The sequence below is a fragment of the Argentina silus genome, assembly GCF_951799395.1.
Source record: "Argentina silus genome assembly, chromosome: 3".
Lineage (NCBI taxonomy): Eukaryota > Metazoa > Chordata > Actinopteri > Argentiniformes > Argentinidae > Argentina > Argentina silus.
In genome coordinates this window covers 12727164-12740241 of record NC_139657.1, presented here as the reverse complement: position 1 = coordinate 12740241, position 13078 = coordinate 12727164, and the positions used below count along the sequence as shown (strand labels likewise).

At 39.9% G+C, this 13078-nt stretch overlaps 2 protein-coding genes across 2 annotated transcripts in view; both read left to right on the top strand.

Annotated features, from left to right (window-relative positions):
• Positions 1-6903, top strand: part of LOC310802151 (mucin-5AC-like) — a 33031-nt gene extending 26128 nt beyond the window's left edge. The window contains exons 28-43 of the mRNA XM_083666442.1: positions 121-365; positions 505-688; positions 993-1191; positions 1306-1484; positions 1697-1766; positions 2160-2302; positions 2505-2536; positions 2623-2776; positions 3128-3232; positions 3396-3436; positions 3640-3762; positions 3900-3998; positions 4207-4335; positions 5927-5966; positions 6183-6303; positions 6489-6903. Coding sequence (XP_083522568.1) covers positions 121-365; positions 505-688; positions 993-1191; positions 1306-1484; positions 1697-1766; positions 2160-2302; positions 2505-2536; positions 2623-2776; positions 3128-3232; positions 3396-3436; positions 3640-3762; positions 3900-3998; positions 4207-4335; positions 5927-5966; positions 6183-6303; positions 6489-6669 — 2045 coding nt within the window. The 3' untranslated portion in view covers positions 6670-6903. The remainder of the gene's footprint in view (positions 1-120; positions 366-504; positions 689-992; positions 1192-1305; positions 1485-1696; positions 1767-2159; positions 2303-2504; positions 2537-2622; positions 2777-3127; positions 3233-3395; positions 3437-3639; positions 3763-3899; positions 3999-4206; positions 4336-5926; positions 5967-6182; positions 6304-6488) is intronic.
• A 907-nt stretch (positions 6904-7810) lies between these two features.
• On the top strand, positions 7811-12947 carry gtf2h1 (general transcription factor IIH, polypeptide 1). Its single transcript, XM_083667258.1, has 15 exons — positions 7811-7955; positions 8372-8527; positions 8616-8808; positions 9002-9164; positions 9338-9431; positions 9636-9785; positions 9917-9996; positions 10114-10244; positions 10520-10607; positions 10724-10812; positions 10970-11087; positions 11224-11314; positions 11670-11785; positions 11990-12082; positions 12168-12947. Exons 2-15 carry the CDS (start codon positions 8374-8376, stop codon positions 12252-12254), a joined length of 1647 nt encoding a protein of 548 aa, XP_083523384.1. The 5' UTR covers positions 7811-7955; positions 8372-8373; the 3' UTR covers positions 12255-12947.
• The last annotated feature ends 131 nt before the right edge of the window (positions 12948-13078 follow it).

Here is a 13078-nt window from a genome sequence, read left to right as displayed (position 1 = left end):
CGCCACATCTGTCTCCTCTTAAAATAGAGAGAAACAGTCCTCCACTTTGTTATTTTAAAAATCATCTTCATTTGTCATATAAATGTGGTTATTCATAATTATCCAAATTTATTTTCACAGGTTTATGCTTTGGATGGGGAGATCCTCACTATGTGACATTTGATGGGAAATATTACAGTTTTCAGGAAAATTGCACATATATTTTGGTCAAAGAGATAATTCCTCAACACAATTTCAGTGTCAGTATTGACAATTACAACTGTGATCCCTTTGGAAGCTTGACTTGTCCTAAGTCTTTGATTGTGTATTACAAGTCCAATGAGGTTATTCTTACTCAGAAGAGGGAACCTACAGTAATGAATATGGTAACTATTACTATGCCAAAGATATAAATCATATGCACTTTCTGGAATTTAAGTTATTCTCTAAATCTACAATTTTGTTGGAACTATTCCACAGCATGTGAAGTACAACTTGAAATAGTTGTTATTTATCATTCAATAGGTGTATGTCAATGGTAAGCAAATCTTCCCAACCTTTTCTGATGACGACTTCATCATCACAAGTACTGGAATAGAGATAGTCTTGAAGATCCCAGAGATCCAAGCCCGAGTGATGTTCAAAACCCTGATGTTCAGCATCCAACTGCCATATTCCCTTTTCCACAATAACACAGAGGGCCAGTGTGGTGAGTAAGCATTTATTGCATTGTACACATACAACAGAAATCGGTAGAACTCATTGTAATGCATGGAATGGAAGAAGAAATTATATCAAACGTGTGTTTGATCTCATTCCATTCCATGCATTACAATGAGCCCGTCCTACGATTACTACCTCCACCAGCCTCCCCTGCATACAATGATTTATTTTTATCATTGTAAATCAGAAGTGTTGCTCTATTTCCATGTAAAAATCACCATTTTAATCTATGAATTGATTTAACGACCTTCAGTCTTACATGTTTCTTCACATTCTCATCCCTTTGTAAGGTACCTGTGACAATATCAGGAAAAATGATTGCAGATTACCAAATGGTGAGATCCATTCATCATGTGCTCAGATGGCATATAAATGGGAAGTTGCTGATGAGAAAAAGCCCTATTGTGAAAATAGGGTTGTCCCAACAGTTGAGCCTCCTACACCAAAACCAGGCTGCAAGCCAGCAATCTGTGAACACATTCATAGCAAGTAAGACATACTACCACATGGTTTGTCAATATCATCATGTTATGTCATCATGTTTTGTCAATTCAATCTATATGTCATATTGGTTGCTAATTCACAGTGTGCTTTCTTTGTAAGGGTCTTTGAAAAATGCCATAAAGCATTCCCACCACAAGCCTTCTATGAGGCCTGTAAATTTGATGTCTGCAAAATGCCTAATACCACAGTTGGCTGCTCCAGCTTGGAGACTTATGCATTGCTGTGTGCAGACGCGGGAGTCTGTCTAGACTGGAGGAATTCAACAAATGGAGAATGTGGTAGGAAACACAGGAAGCCTTCAGAAACAAATATTTCTCTCATATGATATAATTGTGATGTGAACTCCATCAGAGCATTTTTATCTTTTTTTAAAAATGGTTAAAAAATAAATTGCAAATATTTTAAGTTTGTTGACTAAACACATTTCAGCATTTCCTGATTTTGTGCCTCAATTTTTCCTTTCATCATTTTTTTTTTTACCATATCATAGAATATAAATGCCCTGAGTCCAAAGTCTATAAGCCATGTGGCCCCACTATCCAGCGGACTTGCAATACAAGGTAAGAAACAAGCACCATGAACTGTGCCACATTTCAATATATTAAATTAAATTAAAAAATTAAAGAATTAAAAATCCAACTAGGTCATGTTGCCATGATTAAGTAGCTGACTTATCAAGTTAAGTGTCATTTTGAACTGAAATTGAAAAGAAAATGTCAGGAAAAGGTACTCCATATGTAGCCAAATTTACATGCTGTAACAACTGAGGACTTGCTGTACAGTATTCAGATTCAGATTTTTTATTAGCCAAAGATGAATAACTTCTAAAAGGACTAATACAGAACTGAAGTCTGAATCGGAATTGATTACTTTAGTTACTCTCCATACCATTTTGCTGTGTCTCAGAGTATCATTGGTTAGTGTTTAATACATTGTTTTCTTATCATACTTAGATACAATGACAAGTATGTGCAACCATGTGAGGGACAGCAAATGCAAGAGAAATGGGAATGTGACTCTATTATGGAGGGATGTTTTTGCACTGAGGAAACAATCTTGTTCAATTCATTCTCTGACATCTGCATTGCCTCCTGTGGTAAGGATCTATCAATTGGAAATATTTTTCATTCTTTTTCTTGATCATATAATGCCTGTTCAATTAAAAATGTAAATATACTCAAATGAAAGAGGCTGCACACAACCATTAAACCATCATTCAAACACAATTTGAGGAATACAGAGTTTCTGTGTCAATGTAACATGTGTCCTTAAAGACATACTGTACTATTCTCTTCAAGGCTGTACCGGACCTGATGGCAATCCTAAGCAGGTAAGAATATAGTTGACAGATTCATACTCATATTTTCATTGGGCCTGTTTAAGTCTGCACTGACAAGCTTTATTCTCAACAAACAGCCTGGTGAGACTTGGCGGAGTAACTGTCAGCAGTGTGTTTGTGATTTGGACACAATGAGTGTTCAGTGTGAGCCTGTGAAATGTGAGGCCATTACCTGTGAAAAGGAGGGTGAAGTGATGGTTAACGACACTGTGAACTGTTGTTACAAATGTGGTGAGTAAAAGTAGGACACTATAACCTTGCTCACCCATCAAGGTTGATTGGTGGAAGCAGAGCAGAGGCTGAATTGAATTTCAAGTTACATGCAGACACTGTTTACTCGTTTCAAATAAGTGTTTTAAAATTAGTGGCTGCCTTCATAACCTCGGAAACCTATGGAGAGGAATACAGACATTTAATTAACATACATATTAGGGGTTTCTGTATCCATTTGAATTAAGCAAGTCTTGAAATATCATTGGGCACCTGAATGGGGAGAACCTTTGACTCATAAGAGGAGGAAGAAGAGAAAATATGGCACTTACTGTACAGTATGTTTTAAACATTTTGCCCCTTTGTCAACAGGGTGCGATGTGAGACTCTGTCCAACACCTACACTGCAGTGCCAGATAGGATTTGACCTGGTGATGAATGTCTCCATGGAAGATTGCTGCCCATCCTATTCATGTCGTGAGTCATCATTTTGGTCATAGATACAGTAACAGTATCAAAGATGAGTAAATGAGAAATGTCCTCAGTCCTTTTACCCAGACTTGGAGCTACAGTATGTATTTTAATTTAGTCATCTAAATAGTCACCAGCTATTGTTCAACTATCTCTTGTTGTCCCTTAGTGCCCAAACCTGTCTGTGTCTTCAATGGTACTGAGTACAAGGTGAGCAGTTATGCACATGTTTAAATGTTTCTGTACAAAGGACCAGAACAGTAGAAAGTCTCCCTGTTTTGATGCACAACCTTTCAAGTAAAAATAAGAAAGAAAAACACTTGGATTTCAGACACAACACATTTTCATAATCTAAAACAAAAAGAAATTCGGTTTACCACTGTAGTCTCAAACTTTTGTATTTTACTCTCCAGCCAGGAGTTAAAGTTCCCAAAGACCCATGCAAGCTGTGCCAGTGTGGTCTTAATCAGCATCCAGATACGAAGCTACATGTCATTGAGTGTGCCCCTGTCATCTGTGACACCAAATGCTCACAGGTACTTTCCATGGGCAATATCCCTAATGTCTCATATTTTCATTCTAAGACTTTATTCTATGTGTTATTCAAAGTCAATGCAACTAACATCAGAGTCTCATTGTACTTAATGATAGCATCATGTTTTATTGTATGAAGGGCTATGAGTATGAAGTTCTGCCTATGCAGTGTTGTGGAACATGCAAGCCAAGTGGCTGTGTCGTAGTCCTCCCAGATAACACATCTCACATCATCGAGGTGAGTTTAATTTCAGTTGCTATGAAGTGGGCATAAATCTGGTCACAATAGAATCATGAAACAATGAATGTGATGGATTTATTGAAAATATTTCTGGGATTATTTTCTATCTCATTATCTGTGATCAAATGTTATTCTATACAACTCATAAACGCTTGCAAATCATAAATTGCCATTTCTTCTTCTTTTCTTTCATACCCTTTAACAGCCTGAACAGTCTTGGTCATCACCTAGCGACAAGTGTGTTACATATCAATGCACAAAGAATGAGCTCCAGTTAATAGTCATTGAGTCAAAAATCGATTGCGTGGAATTCGACCCAGAAGACTGCGTTCCTGTGAGTCTAAAAGGAGCAGCTTGATTATGTTTGTTTAAACATGACACTGTGTGCTAAGCATGGACTGAATGTACATATTAGTCCTGGTTATCTTTTTCAGTATATCATACATGTACAATGCATAAGAGAAAGTATTCAGAGCCCTTCACTTTTTCCACATTTTGTTATGTTACAGCCTTATTCTAAAATGGATTAAATTCATTTTTTCCTTCATCAATCTACACACAATACCTCATAATGACAAAACCAAAACAGATTTTTAGAAATGTTTGCTAATTTATTAAAAAAATATTAAAAACTGAAATATCACATTTACATAAGTATTCAGACCCTTTGCGATGACACTCGAAATTGAGCTCAGGTGCATCCTGTTTCCATTGATCATCCTTGAGATGTTTCTACAACGTGATTGGAGTCCACCTGTGGTAAATTCAATTGATTGGACATGAGACTCTGACCAAGACCAAGACTCTTCCTAGAGCCGGCCGCCCGGCCAAACAGAGCAATAGGGGGAGAAGGGCTATCGTCAGGGAGATGACCAAGAACCCATTGGTCACTCTGACAGAGCTCCAGAGTTCCTCTGTGGAGATGGGAGAACCTTCCAGAAAGACAACCATCTCTGCAGCACTCCACCAATCAGGCCTTTATGGTAGAGTGGCCAGACGGAAGCCACTCCTCAGTAAAAAGCACATGACAGCCCGCTTGGAGTTTGCCAAAAGGCACCTAAAGGACACTCAGACCATGAGAAACAAGATTCTCTGGTCTGATGAAACTAAGATTGAACTCTTTGGCCTGAATGCCAAGCGTCACGTCTGGAGGAAACCAGGCACCGTTCATCACCTAGCCAATACCATCCCTACAGTGAAGCATGGTGGTGGCAGCATCATGCTGTGGGGATGTTTTTCAGCGGCAGGCACTGAGAGATTAGTCAGGATCGAGGGAAAGATGAACAAAGCAAAGTACAGAGAGATCCTTGATGAGAACCTGCTCCAGAGCACTCAGGACCTCAGACTGGGGTGAAGGTTCACCTTCCAACAGGACAATAACCCTAAGCACACAGCCAAGACAACGCAGGAGTGGCTTTGGGACAAGTCTCTGAATGTCCTTGAGTGGCCCAAGAGCCTGGACTTGAGCCTGGACTTGAACCTGATTGAATATCTCTGAAGAGACTTGAAAATAGCTGTGCACCGTCGCTCCCCTTCCAACCTGACAGAGCTTGAGAGGATCTGCAGAGAAGAATGGGAGAAACTCCCCAAATACAGGTGTGCCAAGCTTGTAGCGTCATACCCAAGAAGACTTGAGGATGTAATCGCTACCAAAGGTGCTTCAACAAAGTACTGAGCTAAGGGTCTGAATACCTATGTAAATGTGATTTCAGTTTTTTATTTTTAATAAATGAGCAAACATTTCTAAACCTCTTTTGGCTTTGTCATTATGGGGTATTGTGTGTAGATTGATGAGGGGAAAAAATTAATTGAATCCATTTTAGAATAAGGCTGTAACATAACAAAATGTGGCAAAAGTGAAGTCTGAATACTTTTCGAATGCACTGTATCTATTCACTGACATGGTTTTCTTTTGGACATCACAGGGAACTGAAAAAAGTGACAAAAACGGCTGCTGCCAAACCTGTAAGTTAAAAATGACTGATTAACATGAATTATCCATGTCTGTATTGCTTTGGAATCAAATATACTGGGCAGTCTTTATCTATGGAACACTTTAAATATTGCATGGATTAGGTCTTCATACAGTATAGCTGAATGCAAATATGATGTTGTGAAAATTACTTTAAAGTACTCTAACCCTGCCAAGGACAAATGATCAGTTATCTGTATATTTCCCAGGCACTCCACGTAACAACTGCCAGGTCAAGAAGAACACCACCTACATCGACACTAAAGACTGCAGGTCTACAGTGCCAGTTGAAATCGCAGCCTGTGGGGGATCCTGTGGAACATCTTCTATGTGAGTTTTACTAGAGTGATGACAGGATTTGAACATAGAGAGGTTAATCTAAAAACTAGAGCAATAAACAACTCGCACTTGGCGAGTTTGGTTCAGACTGATTGGGAATGAATGAAGACAAATTGATTTAGGAGAATTGAGTATGGGTGTCGGTAACTGCCTCTAACACTGTCTCATATTTGAAGGTATTCTGCAGAGAAAAATACCTTGATGCATTCATGCTCCTGCTGTCAAGAGATGTCTACCAGTGAGAAGAAGGTGGAGATGGTCTGCTCAGATGGGAGGAAGATCCTGCAATCCTACATTTATATTGAAAAGTGTGGATGCCATGTGGCAGATTGTGATGAGAAAATCCCAATGACTTGAAAACAATTCATAAAGCCTAATCAATATTGCAGCAATAAAATACATTTAACCTCTGCATGACAATTAAACACGTTTATCTAAAAGGTACCATGGGTCTCTCTCTTAATATAGCCTAAATACAGTAAAAGGGAGAAATGCACAAATCAACTACAATAGCTATCTTTATCATTTCTCTCGTGCATATTGTTTCAGTCTGTGGCTATTCTATGCTTTGTCAGACTTAATAAAAAAAACTCAACAATAAAACATCTGTGTTTCAATTCTGTTGGCAACGTAGTTCTATCCTAAGCAAGTTTAAGTCTGAGTATAGGCTTACAGTGGGAATACTGTAGGCCGACCAAAGAATTGACTCGTGTGCCGTTGTTGGTCTGTTAGAAATAGAGTGCATACAAATAATACTGAGTTGATGTCCTCTCAGTGTCAAAAGCAAACAATCTACTGACGACTGACATCATCAAAAAGAGTGGGGCCTCATTAGAGACAACTATTGTAGAATTAGTGTGTCTCACCAGTTTGTAGCCTATACCTACATCCAACTAGATTGAAGGGCTAGAGTTCCAATTCGCCACTTAATGCTAGAGTGAAGGAAACTATTTTTGTCGCGCAAATCATGTAATATCCAGACTAGATATACGGTTGGGTGAGGTTCCCATTTAATCAATAACTCGATAACCGAACGATAACCTCAGTGAGACTGCTCTCTAGTGGTGAGAAGTGAAAACAGATATAACTAGACAAACATAAACCCAACCAAAATTACAGATATCAATTCAATAAACAAATAATGAAGTCACCCAAATCAACCTGATTTACCTGTCCCAGAGCACCGATGACGAGATACATTTGGCTGTCATGAACATAGACAGTCATGAATCGGTTTCTACACGGATTGCATTGGATGTGACAAACGATTTAGCTGTCAAGTTCCTCTCTATTGCTTATAATAGAAATAATCTCCTATATGATTCAATATATGATTTCACATAAACAGTTTAATATTTACGCATTTAATTAAGAGATAAATGGTATTTAACTCGACATGTATATTACACCACATAATATTCCTTCACCATCTTCTTTACGGCCTCTTTTGTATTCTACCGTAACTATTTAAGTGTTACACAACTTGGCAATCGTGTCGACAGAGAGAGAAGCACGAAGTAGAAACTGTCAAATTGTATTTTTAATAACGTCTTTGTATAACAATTGCAATCAAATTAATTGCATGCTCCACATCAGGAAAGCACGAAACCAAGGTATCAACTGCAACAACGTTGGAGTTTGAGGTAATGGTCGTTTTAAAGACTTGACAAGACAACTCTGTTCACTCTTTTTATCTAGCCAACGATGAACTATCTATGCCGTGCCGTAGAAATCTAGCTAAACTAGCAAGCAAGCTCAGTATCTACGTTTGGGTGCTGGCTATAGTTTTGCATAAATGCAAGGTGATTTTAACGTACCTCTGATATGATGCGTTGTAGTCGTTGTGGCTAGGTCTATGAAAACAAAACAAACTGCTTGGAGGGTAGCTGACGCGCTAGCTAGCTCCCGGCTCGTCTAGCTAGCTTGTACTGTGTGCTGGGTCTTGTAACTTTGCCTGATTGGCTGTTTGCTGTCAGTCACTGTCGGACACCTGACAATTTCTCGTTATGAATTATACCTGCTCATCATCATCCCATCTCTCTCTCTATCTCTTCCTCAGCCATGGCAGCATTGTCGGAGGAGGTGCTGCTTGTCTTAAAAAGGGTCCGACAGAGGAAACAGGATGGCACGCTTTACCTGATGGCTGAGCGAATAGCCTGGGGCCCGGAGGGCAAAGACCGCTTCTCTGTCAGTCATTTATATGCTGATATTCGCTGTGAGTACTACCAGCTGACCAGTCTCGTTAGGAATGGTTGCAATGTGAAGATACTGTTTAATGGTGTGTTTAATTGCACTGTGTTTAGGTCAGAAAATCAGCCCAGATGGCAAAGCCAAGATTCAGCTTCAGCTGGTCCTCCACACTGGTGAGAGTACAAATTTCCACTTTGCTAATGAGAGCACTGCCATCAAGGACCGAGATGCTGCTAAGGACCTCCTACAGCAGTTACTGCCAAAGTTCAAAAAGAGAGCTAACAAGGAACTGGAGGAGAAGAATAGGTGAGCGAGCCCAGTTTGTATGCTGAATCCTGTGCATATTCATTAATTTCATCTTAACTGCATGTTTCTATTCCGTCAGAAAATTTCACTTTGGTTAGGTTGCAAACACAGTTTCTGTCAAGAGGATTGCAATTTTTATGGTGTTAATGAATATCTGTAAGCTGTTTGTGAGCTTTTACATTCTTCTCTCTAGAATGTTGCAAGAAGATCCAGTGCTTTTTCAATTGTATAAAGACTTGGTGGTGAGTCAGGTGATAAGTGCAGAGGAATTCTGGGCTAACCGGCTAAGCATGAACAACATGGACCACTCACTCTCCAACAACAAGCAGGAAGTTGGCATCTCAGCAGCCTTCTTGGTGAGCTTATCAATGATGTTTCAGTTCATCTTCAACATGGGGGAGTTTGCAATAAAATTGCAGAGTCATTTGGTTTTGTTTGTTGATGCCTATAGAATGAATGCACGTTAAATTCTGTGTAGTTTCCTCTGTGCTCTCCCTTGATAACTCATACAATCTTTTGGGGGTTGCAGGCAGACATAAGGCCACAGACAGATGGCTGTAATGGCTTAAGATATAATCTCACCTCTGACATTATTGAGTCCATCTTCAGAACATACCCTGCAGGTGAGATGCCTATAACACTCATTGTTTATATAATCTTGACTACACCTTTGTGATAATATTAAAGACAATGTTATCACTGAAACTCTCCTGGAATCACCCTCTTATTCTATCCTAATTGCATGATTGGAGGCAGTTGTAGTCTTTGACAACACACTCCTGTCAATTCTACTTAATAGTACTACATTAAATACCTTTTTCTTTCAGTGAAACAAAAATATGGGGAGAATGTTCCTCACAACCTGACAGAGAAGGAGTTCTGGACCAGGTTTTTTCAGTCCCACTACTTCCACAGAGACCGCATCAACACTGGCCTGCAGGATATCTTCTCAGAATGTGCCAAGGAAGATGAAAAGGGTAGGATGGGGGGCAGTGAGCTCAGTTTTCCAGTTGAAATGGTCCTGTTATGTTCTCAGCTAAAGCATACCTCAAGACTTTGTTACTGTTTATTGGTGTCACTTTAAAACAAGGGCCTCTCTGTTGTGCAGGCTTGAAGTCAATGGTGGTTCAAGGGGTGAAGAATCCTTTGGTGGACTTGCTCTCACTGGAGGACAAAACATTAGATGAGGTCAGATTCATTCATCATATGTAATGTTATCGGGCACCTTGCACCTCCTTGTCATCTACTATTATTTTGCAATATTGTGTTGTGACAGAGCATGCTAAGACACTTTCATGTATACAGGGTTATGGTTTCTCTACGTCGGCATCTACCTCCAATTCTAACAAGACAGTGAAAGAGAACAGCAACTCAGCCATCATCAAGCGCTTCAACCATCACAGTGCCATGGTACTAGCAGCAGGCACAAGGAAAGGGTGAGGAGATGATGAGGATTATACTCTTAGGGTTACTAGTAGGAACATTTATCTGGTTTATAAACCAGAAAATGAAGTTATTTATCTTACCAGTAATTATTGTGCACTGTACTGTACCTTCATACTGTGTTTGTGCTTTTACAGTCCAGATGTATTAGTCACTTGCTTTGCCATACTCCTCTCCAATTAACATGTGAACTGAAAGGGAAACATGATCTGTTCCATTTGCTCTTCATTTAAGGCTGTTGTGTTAACTTAGTTGTGTGTTTTCATAGAGATGCTCCCAATGAACAAGCCAGTGAGACTAGCAGCACAGATGGGAACTCGAAGGATTCAGACTTCTTCCAACCACCCATTAAGAAGGTGTGATGGCTTTGTTGTGAATGCAAAATAGTGAGATAATGTAGTCCTGTATTATTATATGTTAAGACATTGTAGTTTAAACTTCAGTCTAAAAGCTTTGGTACTGTATATTTCAGGTGAAATTGCAAGAGGCCATAGAGTATGAGGACCTGACGAGGGAAAATGGAAAGAAAACAGTTGCTTTGAACCTCAAGAAATCTGACCGGTAGGTGGTAGCAAGAATATTCTCCATATAATTTTCACTCTGGACACTTCTTACACCTGACTGGTTTCATAGACATTTTGAACCAAAGTGTTTCATCCTGTTGTGTTGCTTAATGTTGAATTGAATGTTTATCTAAATCTTTGACTGTTTCTGTCAGGTACTCTCATGGTCCCGTGCCTCTCCAGTCCCAACAGTATACCACCAGTCAGGACATCATCAACTCTGTCAACTGCATCCAGCATGAGATGGCCAGCTACAAGCCCAGCCTAACTCAGGTTAGATCCTTTAGAAGTTGTGATTCTCTGCTTCTCAACAAAGCCCTGTTACTTGGCCTAAAATGTTAGTAGCGCATAGCGGTGATGTTTTGGTGCTATGAAGGTGCTTTTCACAGTTGTAAATCTCCTGTCACAGGTGTTGTCCAGCAGTACAGCTAGTTCTGCCATTGCCGCTCTCTCTCCAGGAGGCATTCTCATGCAGGCAGGAGCACAACAAGCCATAAACCGTAAGTTAATTACTGCCATTATTTAGGAGAGCATGAAGCCTCAATGTTAGATCTAATTTTCCACTTTCTTTGGCTGGCTCAGGGCTAGCATTTAGCCATACCTGTGTACATGAATGGGATCACCTGTATGCTATCAAAAGCATAGAAAACGGCTTTCAAAATGTCCTGGACTATCCCTTTAAGGCATGTTTTCTTAGATTCAATATCTTTGATTGGCACCATGAAGTGAAGTTGCTGCATCAACTGATCGTGTGGTAGAAAGTGTTTACTTGGAGAGAGAGAGTTACTTCAAATTTTAGGGATCAGCCTTCAACCCAAATGTTCTCTGAATGGTTGTGCTGTTGCGTTGTTGCAGAGATGGTGCCAACGGAAGTTCAGGGGGAGCTGAAACATTTGTACACAGCTGCTGGAGAGTTGTTGAGGCACTTCTGGTCATGTTTTCCTGTCAACACACCCTTCTTGGAAGAGAAGGTGATTGCTTCCTAACCCTCATCCTATTGTTGAATAAGACTACAACTCATTTAGGGCCAGCATTTCATAATTTAGGAAAAACACCCTGGTCATTTCTCCACCGCTTGATAAATAAAATGGAGGGGGGGGGGTCTTTCTAAGCTATAACACTTTTGCCTGATGAAATCACCGATATTTCTTCTCTCACTTACATCTCCCTTGTAGGTGGTGAAAATGAGGTCAAACCTGGAGAGATTCCAGATGACCAAGCTTCGGCCCTTCCAAGAGAAGATTCAGCGTCAATACTTGAGTACTAATGTGAGGCCCTAGACTTGCTTCTTTCTATCTTGTTTATGATTTAAGACCTGCTTGACTAAGATTTCTGTTTGAAACAATCCCACAGCTTACAGGGCACCTGGATGAGATGTTGCAGATGGCCTACAATAAATTCCATGCCTGGCAAACCCGTCGTATGATGAGGAAGACATGAGGAAACAACAATCTTAACAGATTGCAGAAGGGACAAAGAAGGAAAGAGAACAACATGGACACACTTCTTACCTTGGCCTACCAGGATGCTGTGACCGAGCACACAGAAAACAAGGCCCTCAGGGGAGTGGTCCACAGGGAGAATGAGGATACAGATATGTGCTGCTACATCCCCAAGTTCAGCACAGACTAACTGGATCACAATCACAAATGACTGTAATTAGTTTCTTTCTGTTTTGTTTTGCATTTTCTCAATGGATGGGAATATGTCACGGTTCCCCTAAGGTGTGAACCAGACAAACTTAAATGATGGTATAAAATGACCAAACTTCAGAGGTGTGGAAATAAAAGGAGGAACTCTCAGGAACAGAGGACTATGTGAGATGCAAAGCAAAGGACTGTGAGATGATTTTATCTGTGCACAGTACAAGACTTAATGATGAGATCTCAAACAAATGCAATGCAGCCCTCCTTAGCCCCAGGCCTTTTCAAGGAGTGGAGTGCCAGGGAAACTGGGCAGTGGAGGGGAGTGAATTATAGCAATACTGTATAGGCATTTCCACTGTAGTGCATTAGTATGTGTGCTCCAATCACACTTAAAACTGCACTGGTTTGTAATGTCTGCACCTTTTTCTAGCTGCACTGAAGACAAACTCTGGATGTTACTCAAAAATAAAGCAATGTTCATGCTTTTGTTTGTGCTTCTTTTATTGGGTTTAAATGGTTGTATTACCTTGAGTGAAAAGCAACTGTCCATACTTGGTTGTATCTGAAAGATTCAGTGTTTTGTTTAGTAATTCAAACTTCTAAAGTTCAGCTATTTCT